Source organism: Diplotaxodon limnothrissa, linkage group LG18 (genome assembly GCF_057381915.1).
Source record: "Diplotaxodon limnothrissa isolate DT_005_m linkage group LG18, D_limnothrissa_male_GT1.1, whole genome shotgun sequence".
In the NCBI taxonomy this organism is placed as follows: Eukaryota; Metazoa; Chordata; class Actinopteri; order Cichliformes; family Cichlidae; genus Diplotaxodon; species Diplotaxodon limnothrissa.
In genome coordinates, this window is record NC_140613.1 from 5,612,011 (window position 1) to 5,634,493 (window position 22,483).

Here is a 22,483-nt window from a genome sequence, read left to right on the forward strand (position 1 = left end):
AATATTTTAGTAAATCAAAATGATGATGAGCAGTGATAGCCTCCATAAACAGTCACAGGAAAGATCTCCTTTAAAAACTGAGAAACATCAAGAGAACAACTAGAAGATGTGGAGGTACCACCCATAATGTTTGACTGACAGCTGATCTCTGTGCAGAAATGATGGAGAGAAAATAAAATGAAACTAAAACACAGACTTAAACCCACAATATGAAAGACTTCAGTCTATTTGAGCTTAATCAACTCAGCAGTATCTCCATAATTTAACCAAAATGTTAGTCCAGCATAGAGCGGCTGAGTGAATGTGGTCTGGACTCTGTGGAGGAGAGTCATGGTTTCAGAGACGCTGTAGAAGGACAAAATACCTGCTCTGTGATCCAGGTACACTCCTACTCTGGAGGAACGAGGACCTGAGACAGGAGTTTCAATGTTGTTGTACCGAAATGTATAACTGTTGTTGTAAAAATTTAATGACCAAGATTTGTTATTACGTCCAAACACACATTCACTCCCTCCTTTTCTGCTGATATTCTTGTATGCAACTGCTACATAAACTCCTCCCCCTCTCCACTCCACCTCCCAGTAAAAATGTCCAGTCAGACTCTCTCTACTCAGGACCTGAAACCAATTGGTGAATCTTTCTGGATGATCAGAATAATGTTGTGTTCTCACGTATGTTACTTTTCTGTTCTCCTCTGATAATAACAGCTGTGTGTTTGCTGTGTTTGGATCCAGTGTGATTTCACGTGAATATTGTAAGAATCCATCTCTGGTCTTTGGCTCTGGTTGTGACAGTAAAACATCCACTTCAGTGACTGTCAGTGAGATGTTTTTCCATTCCTCTCTCAGAATGTCCTGTAGTTTATCTCTGACCTCTGACACAGCTGCTGTCACATCCTCAAAGTAGCTCAGAGGACGGATATTGATGCTGGATGAGTCTGTAGACTCACTGAGTGCTGACAGTGAGGGGTAGTTGTGTAGAAACTGGATGTGATCCTCTGTGTGTGAGAGCTGCTTCAGCTCAGCATCTTTCCTCTTCAGCTCAGTGATCTCCTGCTCCAGCTTCTCCTGAAGCTCTTTGACTCGACTCACTTCAGTTTCCTGCTGGGATCTGATCTGCTGCTTCACATCAGAGCTTCTTTTCTGGATGAGATGGATCAGCTCAGTGAAGATCTTCTCACTGTGCTCCACTGTTTGATCAGCAGACTGATTGATGGCCTCCACCTCCTGTTGAAGCAGCTTCACATCTTTCTCTCTGTCCTGGATTCTCTGCTGGATGTTTTGTCGACTCACCTCCAGCTCTCTCTGCCTCTCAGTCCTTTCTGCTGCAGCTGAGACTGTGTCGTGGCCTTTATGTTCATCCACAGAGCAGAGATAACAGATACTCTGCTGATCAGTACGGCAGAACATCTTCATCACCTCATCATGACGAGAGCAGATGTTCTCCTGGAGCTTCTTGGAGGGCTCCACCAGCTTGTGTTTCTTTAATGGAGCCACATCATAATGAGGCTGAAGGTGTTTCTCACAGTAAGATGCCAGACAGAATAAACAGGACTTGAATGCTTTCATTTTTCTTCCAGTGCAGAAATCACAGGCCACATCTTCAGGTCCAGCATAGCAGTGATCAGCAGGAGCAGCTTGGAGTCCAGTCTTCTTCAGCTCCTCCACTAAATCTGCTAACATGGTGTTTTTCTCCAGGACAGGCCTCGCTGTGAAAGTCCTCCGGCACTGAGGGCAGCTGTAGATTTTCTTCTTTTCCTCTTCATCCCAGAAGCTTTTAATACAGTTCATGCAGTAGCTGTGTCCACAGGGAATAGCCACCGGATCCTTCAGTAGATCCAAACAGACTGAACAGCAGAATTTTGTTTGATCCATTTGATTCATGTGCTGTGCCGTTTCACGGTCTCTCAGTGACTGTCAGACAGTTTCACTTCCTCTGAACAGAAACAACCTCTGTGCTCTGAAGGGAAACAGATCTCTGCTCTTGTTCACCTCCTACAGGAAATGAGGCTCACCAGCAACTGCATTTACACCATGTTGTTTAGACCCATCCTGATACAGACACATCTGTGAAGGGAGGCACTAAAGAAATATTCTTACAGAGCGACCAAGAGCCAATCACATGATGCAGGGTGTGGTATGTTTGGTTACAACATGCAATAACAAGTCTGACCCAGTTAAACTTTAATAGTTTATCTTTACTTGGTGCTTTGAAATGTGACAGTCAACACTCAGTGAGTTCATTTTATATTTTAGAAAGTTCCCCAAAGTTTAGGATGATGTGATGAATAAAAATAAATCAAACTTTATATTTTGACATTTTCTAATCTTAGTTCATTCTCACACTTACAGAATGATGCATGGGAACAACTGACTCCACTAAATCAAACTTATGTTCAAATGAAATTACTGTACAAGACAGGCAGCAAGCTTGATTTTTTTTTTTAAAATAGTAACATATATGGAAAAATATTTAAAAAAAAACCCAAATACAAATATAAAAAAAAAACAAAACAAATACAGATAGTGTTCTAATTCTACATTCTTTAGTAATGTTTCCTGTGTACCACCATGGATTTCGATACAATACATTAGTATGTGCTTTATATGCAGACACTCAAATATAACTCAACATTCACACTGAAGATACACAGTAGACATAAGAATCAGTTTTCATGCCCTTTGTTTATTCTTTCATTTAAAATCTTTGTGGTAAAGATCATCATAATTACCCATTAACTTTCATGTACATCTTAAATGTTACACTGTTGGCAGCAAAGATTGCACAGCAAAGCCGATTAAACTAGAAGCTAAATGGCTCTTCAGTCCTCTTTTGGAAGCAGTCTTTAAATGGCAAGCATTAACTTTTGTCATAAACTGTATAACCACCAGATGGCGATATTAGTTTGTAAGTAATAAAACGGCATCAAAACAAACCTCTAGTCCGACCTGAGACCCAGCTCCTGATCGAATGATTATTTCATGGTGAGGAGATCCTCAGACAAAATGAACTTAAATACAGATTAATAACAGTTTGCTAAAGATGGAAACTCACTGCAAGGACAGAGAACTGCGTTTTTTTCACTTTAACATTTTTGTTTTCACATTGAACTTGAACATTTTTCTGTTATTTTGCAAATTCTCCTATTTTATATATTTCAATAGAAAACTCAGGAGAAATTCTTTGGTAAGTTAAACATTTTTTGGCAATAAAACTGTTTCTGAGGGCAAAGCCAAATATTCATCCAATTTAACCACCTGAGAAACATCCCCATAGCAAACAGGTTTCACAAATTCACATTTCTCAAAAACCTCCCAAAAGTCTTTACACGTCTCTTCTGTTAATCAGTGTCCAAAAGTAAATCGACACTTTTAAGGTGTATTGCTACTCTCAAGTGTCAGTAAAATATTTAATCTAATTTTACATGTTTTTGTTTTATGAAAGTATGTTTTGTGACCTTCAGTAACTCCATATTGTGGACAAAACCTCCACCAACAGCAGGGAACAGTTTCAATAATTTAACACTGTCTTGGTCATGATGTGCTGTGCTATACACACAGATCTGTGAAGGTAGGAACTAAATAAATATCCTGGCAGTGACAAGAGCGAGGGTGTGGTCTGTTTATTACAAAGTATAAGAGCCTCCTTAAGATAAAACTACTTATTTTGAGGTTAAAGTTCACATTTTTTTTCCAGGAAATCGTTGAAATATATGGAGATTACAGTTGTTGTTTCAAGATAAACTACCACGGCTGCTGTACCCTCAACAAAATGCTTTGTATACATGAGTTAATGAAAGCGTACTTCTCGATCTATAGTTATAAGAAAATCATTTTTCTTTCGCCGGATGAACATGTAAAGAGTTTAAAATAGCTTCTTTCAAAATACAATATTGAAAATAATTAGAGAAAAACAGTCACCTTCAAGAAATTTTTCGTTATGTTTGTATTTGTTAACCTGTCATTTAAACATTCTTGTTGAATTATGGCAATTTGAGGTAATGCTATTACACATGCGAACACTAGAGGGCACACAGCGCACTGGTGGTATCGAGCAGTGTTTTCGGGCACAGAGGAAGAATAAACCTTCCTGTTGTGAAGCTAACTCTAGTTTAACGTTCATGCCTTTTCTATTCTTTACCACAGGTTATTAAATATGCATTAAAATAAATGTTCGCTGAACCCCTTATAAATAGAAAAATGTTGTTTATTTGGAAAATTGTGAGTTAAAGCTGCAGGTGATGCTAATGCTAGCTTAGTGGCTAATGTGGATTAGGGTTTGTGTGCGTGTGTGTGTGTGTGTGTATGGCAGTTAACCTAAACCACATTAGAGACTGTTTGTTTTATATCAAAACCATTGTTTTTGTAAGAAGTGAAACCATTAAAAAAGAAGTTACATTGTCAGTACATTAGAAACACGTCACATAAATAATTTAGTGCTGTAACAAGTATTAAAATGATTGAAAACAGATTCATTTAATATGCTTTATAAATGTATTTAAAAAGGAAGTACAGGGAGCACAAGTGTGTTTTGTGTGTCTTTATAAAGAATGCTATATTTTTATATATGATAAAGTTTAATGTTAGATATTGCAGTTGTAATATTTTGAATGGACTCAAGCAGCATGTTTTGTCAGAGTTGTGCTGAGAGATTTATATAGACTCTAGCAAAGGAAACTGTGGCCATGTATTGTAAATGGGACTGAAGCAGAAGGTCATTCCTTTGCACTGAATGTAATGATTCCTGAAGCTGTTCAAAGATACTATTGTGAAGAACAAACCTTCCTGTGAAGATAACAGCAGCTCAATCTGTGTGCCTTCTCTATTCTTTACCACAGCACCACACGTTGTTGGCACAGGAAGCCAGTTGCATCTGGTCAAAAGAAAAAGAAAAAAAACAAACAATCTTGGCTGACAATGCACAGATTCAAGGATAACAATGGTTACACCCTTGTGGATTACAGAGGATGTATTTTGTATCACAACACAGGACGGCTGATCAGTTTGTTTCACTAACTTATCTAAACCTGGCATTTTGTAGAGGGTCACAGTGTCACAGTGCCTTCGCCCTGCAACTCCCTCGTTCCCCAAGTCTGTCTCATTGTTGATTACCTGTTTGCCACAGACCAAGTATTTCCTGTTTGCAAATAAAGTTTGTGAAATTCAAGAAAGTGCTTCACATTGTGTCTGCATCTGGTTCACGTTAACACAAAATGATCAATACTTTGTTTTGTCCTGTCTGGCACTGTAGCAATCAGAATTATTGTCTGAAGGCCAAGAAAAATGCCCAACAGATTTACTTTCCCAAGTGGGCCTTTTGCTATACTGGTCCACTTGATTGTCATAGTTTATTTGATCTTTATTAGTTTTTTTTGTTCTAAATTATTGTAATCAGGCCAGACTGGACTCAGGGACGGGAAAGAAAGCAAGATGAAAACATAACTGTAAATTCAGACATGTGAGGTTGTGCTGAAAAGAATGAAACCAAACAAGGCAAAGCAAATAGTTTTTAAAGGTAAAATGTGGAGGGAAAATCAAAAGTAGTAAAAAATGGCCAATTAAACCCTGGACCCCAGAGGGTTAAACGTTTTTTTTTAAGTAACACAATAGTTACTTTTCACGTACCGGTAATTAATTATTTTTAGAATATTGTAACTCTGTTACTAACTCAGTTACTTTTTTGAAGAAGTAACTAGTAACTATAATTAATTACTTTTTCAAACTTGCCCAACACTGGGTAACAGTAAATAATAAATGCTGGATCTTTTTAAGCAGTACACAGAATCCATAATGCTTGATATGTTGAGGCAGCAGCCACCCAAGATAGTGTGAGTCAGTAAGTACCTGCGTGCACACGTGAGTGTGTGAGCGCTGGTATTCATAAGGTTTCTCCGTGCAAGTGTCTGATAGTACGTATTCTGTCTCACGGGTATTTCTGAGGCATGTTTTTTATAAGTTTGTTATATGACAGGTCAGAGTCGTTTGTTCTGTAAGTAATGGGATCAACGTTTCAATGAATGGGTCTGTTCCTGATCTTCTAATGGCAAACCTGCCATCTAGTGGGTTAATGGGGAAGCGCCAAGTGAGGGGATGAGCAGGAGTTTCTCTCCCAGCGCTCGACAGGGAAGGTCCATTTCTCTGCGTCTCACCTCCTACAGGAAATGAGGCTCACCAGCAACTGCATTTACACCATGTTGTTTAGACCCATCCTGATACAGACACATCTGTGAAGGGAGGCACTAACAGGGTTTGTTTGATTTACAACTTTCAGTAAAAACTGCAACCTACTTAAAGTTTGATAGCTGCACTTGGTGTTTGGACATTCTCAGAAAGGTTATTTATAGTCTTATTTATTTATATTTTTAAAATTTTGAGTAGGTCAAAAGTTCATTGTAAATATTGTAAATTTAGTTGTTTTTAACATGAAACAAATCCATCCTGGCGCTGTTGGTGTTTCATCAACAACCATAGATCCTTTGGTCTGTTTATTGTGTTACTTCTGACATGTCTCACAGCTTCTTATCATATTCTTAATCTCTCTGTTCATTCCAGGCCAAAGGACTGTCTCTCTTGCCCTTCTTTTGCATTTCTCAATTCCGAGATGGCCTTCATGTAATCTGGTCAGCATCTCTTGCCTCATTGTCTGTGAAATGACGATTTTGTCCTGCTTCAATAGCAGTCCATTGACTACACTCAGTTCTCCTCTAATATGGTAGAAGAGTGGACACGAGCCAACAAACCATCCATTTGACATGCTTTCCATAACATGTTGCAGTTCTGTGTCTTGTGCAGTCTCATCAGTTATTTGCTTAGATTTCATGTCTGGCACAGGAAGTTTGGCAGAGACCATGTTTATGTGAGTCTGAATGTCTTCTTCTGTTGTACTCACCATGCCCCCGTGGGTGCTCGTAAGAGTGCATCTGCAATTATCAGGTGCTTTCCTGGCATGTAAACTAGCTGAAAGTCACATCTCTGCATTTTCATTATCAGACGCTAAATTCTTGGCGTCATTTCATTCAAGTTCTTCTTGATGATAGATACTAGCGGGCAATGATCTGTTTCTGCAGTGAAAGAGGGTAAGCCACATACAAAGCTGTGGAACCTCTCTAAGCCAAAAATAAATAATTTATATAGCATCTTTCATGACAGAATCACAAAGTGCTGCACATAAGATTACAAGTCATAAAAAGATTTAAAAACGACTAAATAAAACAGGCAAAAAATTAACCAAAAGCAGTTTTAAAAAGGTGAGTTTTGAGCTGTTTTTTAAAAACAGCTACTGAGTCCACAGTTCTTAATGTTTGGGGGAGAGTTCCACAGTCTCGGGGCCACAGTGGCAAAAGCTCTGTCACCCTTAGTTCTCATCTTAGTCTGTTTTATAGCAAGTAAGCCCTGATCAGATGACCTCAGGGACCTGCTGGGGACATCGGGCTGTAGCAGATCAGAGATGTAGGCTGGTGCCAGTCCGTGCACAGCTCTGTAAGTCAAGACCAGGATCTTAAAATGGACTCTAAATTCAACAGGAAGCTGAGATAACAACGGTGTCACATGTGAGTACTTGGAGGATTTTGTCAAAAGCCTAGCTGCAGCGTTTTGCATGCATGTATAGCAATCTCCAGTTCAGAGCGAGATAAAATCAGGCTTAGCTTAGCCACATTTCTTAAGTGATAAAAACAAGACCGAACCAGAGATTTCACGTGCCCATCCAATGTGAGAGTCGAGTCAAAAGTGACACCTAAATTCCTGATAGAGGGTTTAACATAGAGTGAGAGAGGACCAAGGGCTTTCAGTATCTGCGATAAAAATCTATCAGGGGCGCATACGAGGACTTCGGTTTTCCCCTCGTTGAGTTGGAGGAAATTTGCAGCCATCCAACGTTTGATCGAATCTAAAAAAATATTCAGACGCTGAAGCTTAGATAAATCCTGGGGCTTAAAAGAAACGTACAACTGAGTATCAAATTCATTCTCTTGTTATGAATTTTTGCAAGCAGAAAAGAAAGAAAATTTCACTAATTTCACTAAACAATGTCACTAATGGTGTTGAATAGCACCTTAGGATTGCCTCTGCTCTTTGTAACCAAGTGTGAGAAATGGGCAGCTCTCGCATCTCTGATCGCATTATTAAAAGAAGCTAAAAGGTCCTTTAGATAGAGGAGTTGAACATTTAGATGAGTTTTCCTCCACCTGTGCTCCGCTTTACAACAATCACGTTTTAGACAATGAATACTGTCATTTGGCCAAGGAGGAGATTTGGAGGCAGAAACACTCGTCTTAAACCGGACAAATTTCATCTAAAATAGAAAGACAATAATTATTAAAAAGACTGGTTGAGAAATCAAAACTATTTTGAGGAGATAGCTGTAAGTTCAAAGCATCCACAAATTTCTCCGCTGTGGAGGAGTTTAAGATGTGAGAGCTAACCATCCGTCTGACGGGGGACAAAGGCTCATTAAAAGACAAGTTAAAAACAATAGTGATCAGAAATATAAATTTTCTCAGAGCAAATCAAATCAATATTAAATCCAAAGTAAAAACAAGGTCCAGTGTGTGACCTTTGCTGTGTGTAGGACCGGACACATGCTGAGTCAAATTGAAAAGAATCCATAATGTTCATAAAGTCTCTGGCGAATGGGTCTGAGTCATCATCAACGTGTATGTTAAAGTCCCCAACTATGAGCACCCTAGACAGCTTCATAGTAGCGGATAAGAAGTCGCTGAGCTCTGATAAAAATAACCTATTAGATCTATTAGAACCTATTAGGTGGACGATACACCACAGCACAGTAGAAAGGATCCTTGTTACCAATTATAAGCAGCTGCAGCTCAAACGAAAGAAAATGTCCAATTTTAACGGAGCGGCAGGAGAAATGGTCCTGGAAAGCCACGGCAAGCCCACCACCCCAACCAGATAACCGAGGCCAGGTAATAAAAGTATAGCCATCCGGGCAGAGTTCAACAAGTGACGAGTAGTCTACATCCCGCTGCCAGGTCTCAGTCAGGAATAAAAAATCCAATTTTTTTAGATAATATAAAATCAGTCAACAAGAATGATTTATTAGACAGAAATCGAGCGTTAAAAAGCACCATATTCAGTGAGCTAGAAGCCTCATTATTTGCAGAGGCTCGAGTTAAGGGACATAAATATACAGGGTTCGAGCCGTCACGCTCCTAGAATCAACTCACCGAGGGAAGAAAATGCCAGCCCGAAGAAGAGTCTGGATAAATCCTCCTAAGGTGGCACGGTCTCAAAGAGCCGGGCCCAGCGTATCCAAACAAGGCTGTGGAAAACAAGTCCCCCTCCATGGAGCTTTTCTGGACACAGGAGACAACGCACAGGAGACGTCGCTTACCAGCCAAACCCCGCCGCCAGTAAAGCCTGAGCTTTACCTGAATACCTCCTCTTCTCCCTCTCCTTCTCCGTGGTTTAGAGGAACCACCGAAATCACCTGACGAGGATCCAGCTAATGGAGGAGGGTGGAAAATGCCGGAGGACGACGAGACATCGTGAGGCATCATAGAGGATCGGATGGATAGCAAAGCCAGGCGATCATACACCAGGGCAGCTAATACATCATTAAAACTGAGTCAGCACAGAAGAGCAGGAAAAAATAACACAACAAACTGCACCCAAATACCAATCATTCCTTCTCAGATTGAGTGTAAATGACACTCACTCTCTGTCATGAATCTGGATGCGTAGGCTATAAGTTTCCAGTGCTCACCTTCAGCTTGCAGAATCACTGCACCAAGATGCAATCCATCTTTAAAGGCATTAGTCAATGGGAACTTTTTTGTCTCCAGTGGGAAACTGATTTGCAGTCTGTCCATACAGAGAGACCAAAACAAGCCAACACAACACAAAACAAGCAAACACAACACACACACAAAAGCCCAAAGAAACAGTCCAAATTCTATCATCAAAAATGTGCAATGGCAACAACGTTTATGGTTTAGTGCAGGGGTAGGCTACTCCAGGCCTCGAGTGCCAGTGTCCTACAGGTTTTAGATGTGTTCTTGATCCAACTCAGCTGATTCAAATTGCTAAATTAGGATCAGAATCCCTGAGCCAAGTCTCTGTGAATGCCATCAGACATGTGTCCCTGTAGTCACGTAAATGTGCGACATTCAAATTCAGTTCATTCAATTTACTCCTCAGAGACTGCACATTAGCCAGGATTGTTGATGGCAAAGGAATACGATTGTATCATATTTGCTTCCTCAGTCCTCAAAAGTGTTCCTGTGATTAGAGGATGATCCAGGGCTGGAAAACACTGAAGGGCAAAAAGAATCCAGAGATGGGCAGTTCCACAGAAGGTTCAAAAGAAACTCCCGTGAGTACGTAATTGTTTGTGAGTGTCAATGACACCAAACAACTGTCAGGATTGCCAATAAAACCATGCAAAATAAAAAACCCCATCTTCGATAAAAGATGCGTGGACTCAGCATCCAGTCCATGAGTCATTGGAAAGTGGCTTAGGCTCCCAGCAAGCCAAGCAAAATTTTGATAAATTGGTACAAACCATTCAGAGTGGAGAAAGATCTTTTTTCCTTAGACTCTGGAGACAAAGGCATCTGTCAGTAGCCCTCGGTTAAATCCAGTGTCTTGAGAAAGCGAGCAGTGCCTAACCGTTCCAGGAGTTTCTTGAGTCGGGGCATTGGGTAAGCATCAAACTGAGACACACTCATTCACCTTGTGGTAGTTGACAGAATTAAACAGACCCATCTCTCTTCACTTACAAGAACTATGGGGCTATACCACTCACTGTGCGCCTCTTTTATTACTCCCAGCATCAGTATTTCAGCCAATTCTCTCTAAATAATTTGTCTTTTAAGTTCAGGTAACCAGTAGGGCCGTGAACGCACCGTCACACCAGGGCGGGTTATAAAATGGTGCTCTGTGAGAGCTGTACGGTCGGGCAGGGGGAGAACACATCTGCAAAAAGCTGCTGCAACGCAGCAACATCTGCTCTCTGGACCTGCGTGAGATGGTCATCACAATGGACAACGCAACTGAAAAATTACAACACATATTAAAAATGTATGTAGCAGTCTCATCTGCCATATGTTTGTTTATATACTGACCAAGAAACTCTCTCAGTGTTTCTGTTTATTTCCATCCTCACAGTCAGTCACAGCCATCACACAGCATCAGGAAACATCTCTATGATTTAGAAAAGAAACAAACACACTAAACACAGTGACAGAGGACTGATGACTTCACAAATTGTACACATATGTACATGCACTGTGTTGCATAGCACAAAAAAGACTCAACTTGTAAAATGTATATTTCATTGGAATGAAACAATTTCTGACTTTCGGACTGAAATTGAAGGCTTTCACATCCACGGTTGATTACAGAGTCAAAGTCCTTTATACGCAGTCTTTCAAGTACAGATAACACAGGAAGATAGAGATCCTAAAAACACAGTTAAAGTAGCCAATAATGTGTTACATATAATTCATTTTAAGTTTATGTTGAGTTTTAAAATGTTCTCTGCAATAAAAGTTTTTACTCTCTGAAAAACCATCAGAGCTTCAACACCTGGTATATTACTCAGTAAACAAAACCAAAAAGTTAAAGGCAGACATCTGAAAACAAGACGTCACTGATCAACAACGTGACAGAACGAGAACGAGAGTCAACAGTTTACTGTCAGTCAGAGTTTGATCATTAACAGGGAGCAGCAGGGTACAAAAGTCACGCAGAGTAGCTGAAAGTATCCAAGTACATGTAAAACTGTCCTTTATACTTTCAGGGACTTTAATCAATAATATTTTTTTCTACTTATGTGCTGTTTTGCACTTCTTGCAGCTGAAATTGTGGCACAACCTTCAGGTTAAGTTTTAAATAAAAAAACAACAACAACTTCTTCCCTCTCACAAAAAGCAGCTGTTGCTCAGCGTCACTTCAGATGTAAATGGATTTTTAGAAACTCAAACAAAGTCAAGTTTCCAGAAACTGTAACATTTTTTTTCACTCCCATTAAAAATCTCACAGCCGCTGATATTCATCTGTGAACATTTGCTAACCAGTAAAAATCTAACTATACATGCTGCTGGTGAGTTCAGCTCCATCTTCACCAGTTGTGACAGTTAAAATGATGCTTAGAGGTCAGATATGACACAATTTATCACATCCAGGCATGATTTTTCCTGTGGTGAGCAAATCCACACTGTAATTGAATCTGTTCTTTTAGGGAAAAGGTATAAATGAGGGGTGTCAAACATAAGGCTCGTGGGTCAGATTCGGCATGAAAAATTCTCCATCTGACCGGCTGGATGCTCTTTCAGTCAAGCATATTACATTAACTGATTAAAGATACACAACTATCACCTTTCAAGAGACACGGACAAGTCAGCCAGTAATGGGAAACACATGATGCATTTAAAGTTTATGTTCAACTGTAAAATATTCTCTGTAATGTAAATTGTTCTGCTCTCTGACAAACCATCAGAGGTGCAGCACGTGTATCATTTGGTGTGTGAAGCAGAAAAAAAAGCAAAGAGTTAAAGGAAGACACATTTGAAAAAGAGGGAAAATGAAAACAAGACGTCACTGAGCAACAACCTGACAGAACGAGAGCCAACAGTTTACTATCAGAACTGAGGCTGATCATTAACAGGGAGCAGCAGGTAACAAGGTCATCAGCAGTGGAGGAAAGTATGGAAGTAATACTCAGCTTCATATTTGAAGATACTCGAGTATCTTAGCTTAGAAAGATGGCGCCGGTGAGGTCGGCTGCCGTCACGACTGCTCCGACCACTTTTCCTTTGTTTTTTAAGTTAGTTTTCAGCGTTTCTAAATCGGCAAAATCATCACCATTGGGTACATTAGGTATGACAGTGACACTCTTGTTTCTATTGGTATACAATGTACTCACAATTCGAAGTTTTTAACTCCGGATCCGAGCTGGCCGAGTGAGATCTTGAGGGAGAACAAAGGGAAGCGGCGGCGGCGGCCTAGAGGGAAGCGAGCCGGCGTCAGGAACAGGCTGAGAGCTCGTGCACACCGCACACCTCTGCCTAGCATCCTGCTCGCCAACGTCCAGTCACTGGAGAACAAGCTTGACGACCTCAGGGCCAGGATAAAGTTCCAGAGAGACATTCGGGACTGCAATCTCCTCTGCTTCACCGAGACATGGCTGAACCCAGCGGTGCCGGACCACGCCATCCAGCCGGCCGAGTTCTTCTCGGTTCACCGCATGGACAGGACACGGGACTCGGGGAAGTCAAGGGGAGGCGGCGTGTGTTTAATGGTGAACAACAACTGGTGCAACAGTGCGAACGTTGTTCCTCTCACACGCTCCTGCACACCAAATCTGGAACTACTGTCCATCATGTGTCGTCCTTTTTATCTACCTCGGGAATTTACATCGGTCATTGTAAGTGCCGTTTATATTCCAACACAAGCGGACACGGTCACCGCCTTATGCGAGCTGCATGAGGCACTCACACAGCACCAGACACAACACCGGGACGCTGCGCTTATTGTGACGGGGGACTTTAATAGTGCCAACCTCAAACGCGCAGCGCCGAACTTTTATCAACACATCACCTGCCCCACTAGAGGTGAAAGGACACTGGACCACTGCTACACTACGGTCAAGGACGGCTACAAGGCACAATCCCGCCCTCCGTTTGGCAAATCCGATCACGCCGCCATCTTCCTCATGCCAAAATACAAACAAAGGCTAAAACAGGAAGTTCCGGTTCAGAGGAAGATCGCGCGCTGGACTGATCAATCGGTGGCCGTGTTAAAGGACGCACTCGATGACGCAGACTGGGGCATGTTCAGAAACAGCTCCGACGATGACGTCAACGTGTTTACGGAAGCGGTTGTGGGATTCATCGGGAAACTAGCGGATGATACCGTGGAGACAAAGACTATCACAACGTTTCCCAACCAGAAGCCGTGGGTGGATAAAACCATCCGCGACGCTCTGAGATCCCGCACCGCTGCCTACAACACAGGACTCACGACGGGGGACATGGACCCGTACAAAGCCGCGTCATATAACGTGCGGAGGGCGGTGAAAGAGGCGAAGCAGCGCTACGGGAGGAAACTAGAGTCACAACTCCAACAGAGTGACTCTAGGAGCCTGTGGCGGGGACTAAGGACAATAACGGACTATAAAGCACCAACGACCGGTATGACAAACGCGGCCGTGACTCTGGCAGGCGAGCTGAACACTTTCTATGCTCGCTTCGAGGCTGCAGCTAAGGACTCCAACAATGCTAGTGCTAGCGGCGCTAACGGCTGCAGACAGGAAGATACTGCCAGCACCGGAAACGTGCTCGTCATCTCCGAGCATGAAGTAAGGAGAGCCTTCAAGAGAGTGAACACCAGGAAAGCAGCAGGACCAGACGGCATCCCAGGTCGTATCCTCAGAGACTGCTGACCAGCTAGCTCCTGTGTTCACTGAGATATTCAACATCTCTTTATCTCAGTCGGTGATCCCCACATGCTTCAAAGAGTCCATCATTGTTCCTGTCCCGAAGAAACCCCACCCTGCTTCTCTCAATGACTATCGCCCTGTAGCCCTCACCTCAGTAGTGATGAAGTGCTTTGAACGCCTGGTCAGAGACTTCATCATTTCTTCACCAGACACACTGGACCCACTACAGTTCGCTTACCGTCCAAATCGTTCCACAGACGATGCCATCTCTCATCTCCTCCACACATCACTCACTCACTTGGACACTAGAAGGGGGAATTATGTTAAAATGCTCTTCATAGACTACAGCTCTGCATTTAACACCATAATTCCCTCCACACTCACCACCAAGCTGGAGCATCTGGGACTCAGCTCATCTATGTGTCAGTGGATCTCCAACTTCCTAACTGGCAGACCACAGGCAGTAAGGATGGGCGGACATGTCTCAGCCTCCACCACTCTCAGCACTGGAGCCCCCCAGGGGTGTGTTCTGAGCCCCCTGCTGTACTCTTTGTACACATATGACTGCGTGGCCACTACCAGCTCCACCACCATCATCAAGTTTGCTGACGACACCGTCGTGGTGGGCCTGATCTCTGATAACAACGAGACGGCCTACCTGAAGGAGATTAGGAATCTGGAGAACTGGTGCCAGAGGAACAACCTCCTTCTAAACATCAGTAAGACAAAGGAGCTGATAGTGGACTTCAGCACTAAGCAGGAGAGGAACTACCAGACCCCTGTCATCAACGAGTGCCCAGTGGAGAGAGTGGACAGCTTCAAATACCTCGGAGTTCACATCACGCAGGACCTGTCATGGTCCTGTCACATCAACACCGTGGTGAAAAAGGCCCGTCAGCGTCTCTACCACCTCAGACGCTTGAGAGACTTCCAACTGCCCTCCAAGGTGCTCAGGAACTTTTACTCGTGCACCATAGAGAGCATCCTGACGGGAAACATCTTAACCTGGTTCGGGAACAGCACCATGCAGGACAGACGAGCTCTACAGAGGGTTGTGCGGTCAGCTGAGCGCACCATCCGCTCCGAGCTCCCTGACCTGCACTCAATCTACAGCAGGCGGTGCTGGACCAAGGCCAGGAAGATCGTGAAGGACCTCAGCCATCCCAACAACGGACTGTTCTCTCTGTTGAGGTCAGGAAAGCGATTCCGCTCCCTGAAGACCAACACAGAGAGACTGAGGAGGAGCTTCTTCCCGCAGGCGATATGGTCTCTCAATCACACCACCACACAGTACTGACTCACACATATAGTTCTTACACACACACTGGACTTTCTGGACATTGTTTTCACTTCATCACTTAAATCACTTTAAGCATATTTGCACTGCACAAGACACTAAATAATGTGGATTGCACAACACTGGTCACTATATTCTTCATTTCCAGTTAATACTTGTACAGCTGCTGTTATTGTGTGTGTGTGTGTGTGTGTATATATATATATATTTATTTATTTATATTTCTTCATACATTCTTATATAGTTCTATACTGTGTATTGTGTATTTTGTTGTACAGTTATTTTATTTTCAACTTTAATTTATATATTTTATCTTATTCTTTCCCAGTTAAATTTACCCTTCATTCTAATTTGTGTTGTACAGTTATTTCATTTTTAACCTTAATTTTTTATATTTTATTCCTTCCTAGTTAAATTTACACTTTAATTTTTCATATTTATTTCCTATCTTATTCATAGCCCTTTCCCTTTTTTTTTCTTTAGGTCACGAGCAGTTGTCTAAGCATTTCACTGCATATCGTACTGTGTATGACTGTGTACGTGACAAATAAAAATTTGAATTTGAATTTGAATAGCTGCAGGTCTGGAACAATGGTTTTATTTCCTTTCCCATTAAACATCTCACACAGCCCCTCATCTGTGACCCTTAGCAAACCCACTGGATATCTACCTGTACATAAAGGAGATCAGATCAGTTCCATCTAGACCAGCTGTAACAGGAAAATGCTGCTTACACTTTGATGCATCACTTTCAGTTTGTCATATAAGACAATATATCAGATTGAGGCATTATTTTCCTGCAGTGAGTAAATCTACTTTGTACTTTACTCTTTTCTTTTAGGTAAAGGCTCTAAACAGCACTTGTACACTGTGGAAATCCCATAAGAACGTCTCCTGAACTCTGAACAATAACAAAACAAAGACTAAAAGGAGGTCATGGGTGCTGATGATGATGCTGATGATGATGAGGAGTAGCATGCATTTAAAAAGTGACTGATGTCCTAGAATACAACAGAACAGTGTCTCTACAAACTTATGAAAACATGACAGTCTTGCATTAGTTTGTATTCTTATGATTTCAAAAAACGAGGGAAAAATCTCCTTGAAATGCACAATTCCTTTTTGTTATTTCTTAGTGTGTGACGTATTTTATTGCCTTTATGATTGGTGCAAACAGTTTCCTGATTCATAATGGAAATAGATTTTAGACACAGGAGGAACACGCAGTGATCAGCAGGAGCAGCTTGGAGTCCAGTCTTCTTCACACTGAGGAGGGACATATATGCAGGAACAGTTGTCATAACTGTTACAACCACCAGATGGCGAAAGAGTCCCACTGCAACTTTAAGCCATGAAGGATGTGTCTTGATGTTTGCTTGTGATAAATCTGCTTTATGTGAGTCTTTTTCAGAAAGTAACAGTAATATGTCTGATTATATGTCTTTGATCAGTAAAGTCTCGCTTTGCTAGAGATAAATAATAAAATTGTAAACATGCAGCTGTATGTTAGAAGTCAAAGGGTCCTTAAGTCTTCTGTAAATTGACGGGGATCAAATGAAGGACACAAGTATCTGTTCTTACTCTAATAAATGCTGCTTTAATATCCAACAGACTATTTTCCTTCCTCATCAGCAGTAAACAGCTCGACTGCGTCTGTGCATTTGTGTCCTCCATACTTGTTTCCACAGACATCTCAGGCTTGATGCCACGATGCAGTGTAGAAACCTGACAACCCTCTGACTCATGTTCAAATGTTCAAGGACATTTCTCACGATCATGTATGACCCCTTTTTGACATTTGGACTTTCATTAATAATATTTGTGTTTCTGAGTCATTTTTGTGGAGACTTCTGTCCAACGTAGTGTCCAAATGAAGCCTGAAGCTTTTCTTCACCCTCTTGTCAGATGGTCAGCAACAAAACTCTGTTCCAACCAATGTCTGATAAGAGATGAGACACAGCAGCTGAGCAAATGATCATTTCATGCTGAAGACATCCTCAGACAGAATTAAATACATACATAAACACAGCCTGGTGCCAATAACACAGCTAATGACACTGCTGTATCACTGGCTTTACTGATTAAAGACCATATCTGAAGGAAATCTTTGAACACAACAGAAAGTGACCTTTTAAACCTGCGACACTGATGCTGCATTCAAGGACCATTAAAAACATTTGAAAGGACTTAAGAACATCAAGAAAATGTGACTTGTTTCTCTGTAATGAAGCTGTTTTAGTGAAGAAAGTTGAAAGGTCACAGAGCGACTGCTGAATCTTCTGCTCTAAACATGAACTCTGAACTTTGTGATGCTTCAGGAGGAAAACTGCTTCAGTTATTCTCTCAGATTAGTTTCATATTTTCTGCGTCAGATTTGAGTGAGATCCTGGAATGAAGACAGAAGAAAAGACTTTGTTCAAAGTTTGATTTATAGTCAAACCTTCCAGTTTATTCACACAATAAAACATCAACACAATATATGAATTCATTCATTAAAATCACAGTTTTTCCTCATTTGTTTGATGATTTTGACAAAAACAAACACAAACACACACACATGGTCGGCCATACTCATAAAGAGAAATGTCGACATTTTTCAAGACAAATATTCCAGAAACATTTAGAGGATAGAGAAGTTTACATTTTGATGTGGAGAAATATTTTAGTAAATCAAAATGATGATGAGCAGTGATAGCCTCCATAAACAGTCACAGGAAAGATCTCCTTTAAAAACTCAGAAACATCAAGAGAACAACTAGAAGATGTGGAGGTACCACCCATAATGTTTGACTGACAGCTGATCTCTGTGCAGAAATGATGGAGAGAAAATAAAATGAAACTAAAACACAGATTTAAACCCACAATATGAAAGACTTCAGTCTATTTGAGCTTAATCAACTCAGCTGTGTCTCCAACATAGTAAACCCAAAGTCCAGCATAGAGCGGCTGAGTGAATGTGGTCTGGACTCTGTGGAGGAGAGTCATGGTTTCAGAGACGCTGTAGAAGGACAAAATACCTGCTCTGTGATCCAGGTACACTCCTACTCTGGAGGAACGAGGACCTGAGACACGAGTTTCAATGTTGTTGTACCAAAATGTAAAACTGTTGTTGTTACAATCTAATGACCAAGATTTGTCATTACGTCCAAATTTACATTCATTACTATTCCCTGCTCTGCTGATATTCTTGTATGCGACTGCTACAGAAACTCCACCTCTCCACTCCACCTCCCAGTAACAACGTCCAGTCAGACTCTCTCTACTCAGGACCTGCCACCATCTAGTGAATCTGTCTGGATGATCAGAATAAGACTGTTGTTGATTCATTACTGTTACTTTTCTGTTCCCCTCTGATAATAACAGCAGTTTGTTTGCTGTGTTTGGATCCAGTGTGATTTCACATGAATATTTTAAGAATCCAGCTCTGGTCTTTGGCTCTGGTGGATCTGACAGTAAAACATCCACTTCAGTGACTGTCAGTGAGATGTTTGTCCATTCCTCTCTCAGAATGTCCTGTAGTTTATCTCTGACCTCTGACACAGCTGCTGTCACATCCTCAAAGTAGCTCAGAGGACGGATATTGATGCTGGATGAGTCTGTAGACTCACTGAGTGCTGACAGTGAGGGGTAGTTGTGTAGAAACTGGATGTGATCCTCTGTGTGTGAGAGCTGCTTCAGCTCAGCATCTTTCCTCTTCAGCTCAGTGATCTCCTGCTCCAGCTTCTCCTGAAGCTCTTTGACTCGACTCACTTCAGTTTCCTGCTGGGATCTGATCTGCTGCTTCACATCAGAGCTTCTTTTCTGGATGAGATGGATCAGCTCAGTGAAGATCTTCTCACTGTGCTCCACTGTTTGATCAGCAGACTGATTGATGGCCTCCACCTCCCGTTGAAGCAGCTTCACATCTTTCTCTCTGTCCTGGATTCTCTGCTGGATGTTTTGTCGACTCACCTCCAGCTCTCTCTGCCTCTCAGTCCTTTCTGCTGCAGCTGAGACTGTGTCGTGGCCTTTATGTTCATCCACAGAGCAGAGATAACAGATACTCTGCTGATCAGTACGGCAGAACATCTTCATAACCTCATCATGACGAGAGCAGATGTTCTCCTGGAGCTTCTTGGAGGGCTCCACCAGCTTGTGTTTCTTGAATGTAGGTGAATCATAATGAGTCTGAAGGTGTTTCTCACAGTAAGATGCCAGACAGAATAAACAGGACTTGAATGCTTTCATTTTTCTTCCAGTGCAGAAATCACAGGCCACATCTTCAGGTCCAGCATAGCAGTGATCAGCAGGAGCAGCTTGGAGTCCAGTCTTCTTCAGCTCCTCCACTAAATCTTCCACTAATAAGTTTTTCTCCAGGGCAGGCCTCGGTGTGAAAGTCCTCCGGCACTGAGGGCAGCTGTAGATTTTCTTCTTTTCCTCTTCATCCCAGAAGCTTTTAATACAGTTCATGCAGTAGCTGTGTCCACAGGGAATAGTCACCGGATCCTTCAGTAGATCCAAACAGACTGAACAGCAGAATTTTGTTTGATCCATTTGATTCATGTGCTGTGCCGTTTCACCGTCTCTCAGTGACTGTCAGACAGTTTCACTTCCTCTGAACAGAAACAACCTCTGTGCTCTGAAGGGAAACAGATCTCTGCTCTTGTTCACCTCCTACAGGAAATGAGGCTCACCAGCAACTGCATTTACACCATGTTGTTTAGACCCATCCTGATACAGACACATCTGTGAAGGGAGGCACTAAAGAAATATTCTTACAGAGCGACCAAGAGCCAATCACATGATGCAGGGTGTGGTATGTTTGGTTACAGCATGCAGTAACAAGTCTGACCCAGTTAAAGTTTAATAGTTTAACTTTACGTGGATGTTTGAAATTGAAGTTTTATAGGACTCTTTGTTTAATTGTTGTTTTGTTTGGAGTGATGGTTCTTTTTATTTAAATAATTGATGATAATTTGATATATTTGATTATTTATTACAGGTGCAAAGAATTCATTTCTTCATGGTGCAAATATATAGTAGACTCAGGAGTTTAACTCAGTTTTCTTGGCCTTTGTTTATCGTTTCATTTAAAATCTTAATGGGTAAAGATCATCATAATTACATATGAAATTATATGTGCAAATTATATGTTCCATTACACTTTTAACAGCACAGATTATACAGCAAACATCAGATTCATGGATGGAGCCAGAGGCTAAATGACTGTTCAGCCCTCTTTAGGAAACGATCTTCATATGACGACAAACACGACAACAATCAGCTGTCAAACTGTACAAGAAGTTCACAGTAATGTAAAAGAAGTTATATCACTTTATTTTTAAACGTACGCACTCAGGGTCAGGACTGAAGACACTGATCGAGAAAATACTCTAAATATAAATATTCACCTAAACATTCAAAATTATTCAATTGCATGAAAAGAAATATGAACTCTCTACAATACTGGCTTCTGATTGGTTGAAAAAGCAGGTGCTGAACTTCAGAAGAGCTAAACCTGCAAAACTGTGTAAAACCAGAGTGGATGCTGCCCTCTGACCTTTCAGAAGTACGATCTTTTTATGAAGACACAGAGGCAGAGTTATTATTCATCACTTTAAAGATGATATTCGTTACATGTTCTTCACTCGTTGTCTAGTAAAGTCCAGAGAATGAGACACATGATTTCAAAACATACAGCTGCATGTTAGAGATCACAGAGTTCTTCAGTCTTATGAGAACTCATGGAGACTAAATGTCAGACACATCAACAGTAAATGTCGTTCCTCCCCCCGTGAGTTTGTGTCCTCCACACTTGTTTACACAAACATCTGAGGTTTGAACAGTGTGCAAAACCACATGTTACAAAGCTGCTGAGCTACTGAATACTGGAATATTTCATTCAATATCACCATCTGACCAAAGGACAAACACAGAGAGGATTAGAGCGCCAAACTTTGTTTCAAACTGTTTCCGATTTTAGAGGCAAAAAGCAGAATTTCTACCTGGACAAAGAAATCAAAGCAGGAGAAAAAACCAGCTTTTTACATTTATTCAAAGGCATTATGTGAATGTACTCTGAGCCACAGCCTCCTAAAGTAAAGACATTTGATCATCTAAACCAGACAGAGTCATGTTTTCAGCAGTGTCTGTATCCTCCATATAGACCATGCCATGGTCCACCTAGGGTGACCAGGTGTCTGACTTTATGTGGGACTACACAGCGCTCAGTCCTTGTTTCCCTGTGCCACACACACATTGAGCCAATGTCCAGTTTTTTTATTGACTCTAGTTTCTGTCGATCGGTAGGCCCACAAAAAAACCCTGTACAGGAAGTAGATTTCATCTCTCTGATAAAAGGAGTTCTAATCCCTGATCCTATGAGTCTGAGCCAGTAGATAATATTGATATGATCATATTTATGCCTTTGTTGTTTCACAAAGGGTTAAAAACATTCACAGGTTGGACTGTGGTTCTCCTTTTAGCGTCTCTGCTGGAATTTTAACTGTGAACCTCTTAGATCCAAACTTCTGAACTGCTCATCTCACAGAGGACAAAAGGGAAGAACCCCGAATCTCTTCTTCACCTCACTTTTATACCTGCTCACCCTTTCTCCCCCCTTCCCTCACTGGACGTCACATCTTCACACTTGGGCCAATCAGGTTGTTGACATTTGATCATCTGATGTCCACCCACACCTCATCTCTCTCTCTCTCTCTGATTTACAAGATTTAACACAAAGTTTAAACTTTAAAATCACTTCATTACATTTTCTTTGTTATTCTTAACACAGAAAATTCACATTCA

The 22,483-nt window shown here is 41.4% G+C and overlaps 2 protein-coding genes across 4 annotated transcripts; both read right to left on the minus strand.

The window, feature by feature from the left end:
* Positions 1 to 1,893, minus strand: LOC146612964 (tripartite motif-containing protein 16-like). Of its 2 annotated transcripts, XM_085378970.1 has the most exons (2): positions 1,092 to 1,893; positions 274 to 393 (listed from the first exon to the last, which is right to left on the minus strand). In XM_085378970.1, the coding sequence occupies exons 1-2, from the start codon at positions 1,881 to 1,883 to the stop codon at positions 337 to 339; spliced, it is 849 nt and encodes a 282-aa protein (XP_085235096.1). In that variant the 5' UTR covers positions 1,884 to 1,893; the 3' UTR covers positions 274 to 336. The 2 variants fall into 2 exon arrangements, with proteins under 2 accessions (XP_085235095.1, XP_085235096.1); XM_085378969.1 differs by having other exon boundaries at positions 1 to 1,893.
* Positions 1,894 to 18,355: 16,462 nt separating this feature from the next.
* On the minus strand, positions 18,356 to 20,280 carry LOC146612965 (tripartite motif-containing protein 16-like). 2 transcript variants are annotated; one of them, XM_085378801.1, is made up of 2 exons: positions 19,448 to 20,280; positions 18,634 to 18,743 (listed from the first exon to the last, which is right to left on the minus strand). In XM_085378801.1, exons 1-2 carry the CDS (start codon positions 20,237 to 20,239, stop codon positions 18,687 to 18,689), a joined length of 849 nt encoding a protein of 282 aa, XP_085234927.1. In that variant the 5' UTR covers positions 20,240 to 20,280; the 3' UTR covers positions 18,634 to 18,686. The 2 variants fall into 2 exon arrangements, with proteins under 2 accessions (XP_085234926.1, XP_085234927.1); XM_085378800.1 differs by having other exon boundaries at positions 18,356 to 20,280.
* Positions 20,281 to 22,483: the final 2,203 nt, after the last annotated feature.

What these genes read in the sequence shown, in the direction of transcription:
- LOC146612964 (XM_085378969.1), bottom strand. Translation starts at nt 1,883, where the DNA reads ATGAATCAAATGGATCAAACAAAATTCTGCTGTTCAGTCTGTTTGGAT.
- LOC146612965 (XM_085378800.1), bottom strand. Translation starts at nt 20,239, where the DNA reads ATGAATCAAATGGATCAAACAAAATTCTGCTGTTCAGTCTGTTTGGAT.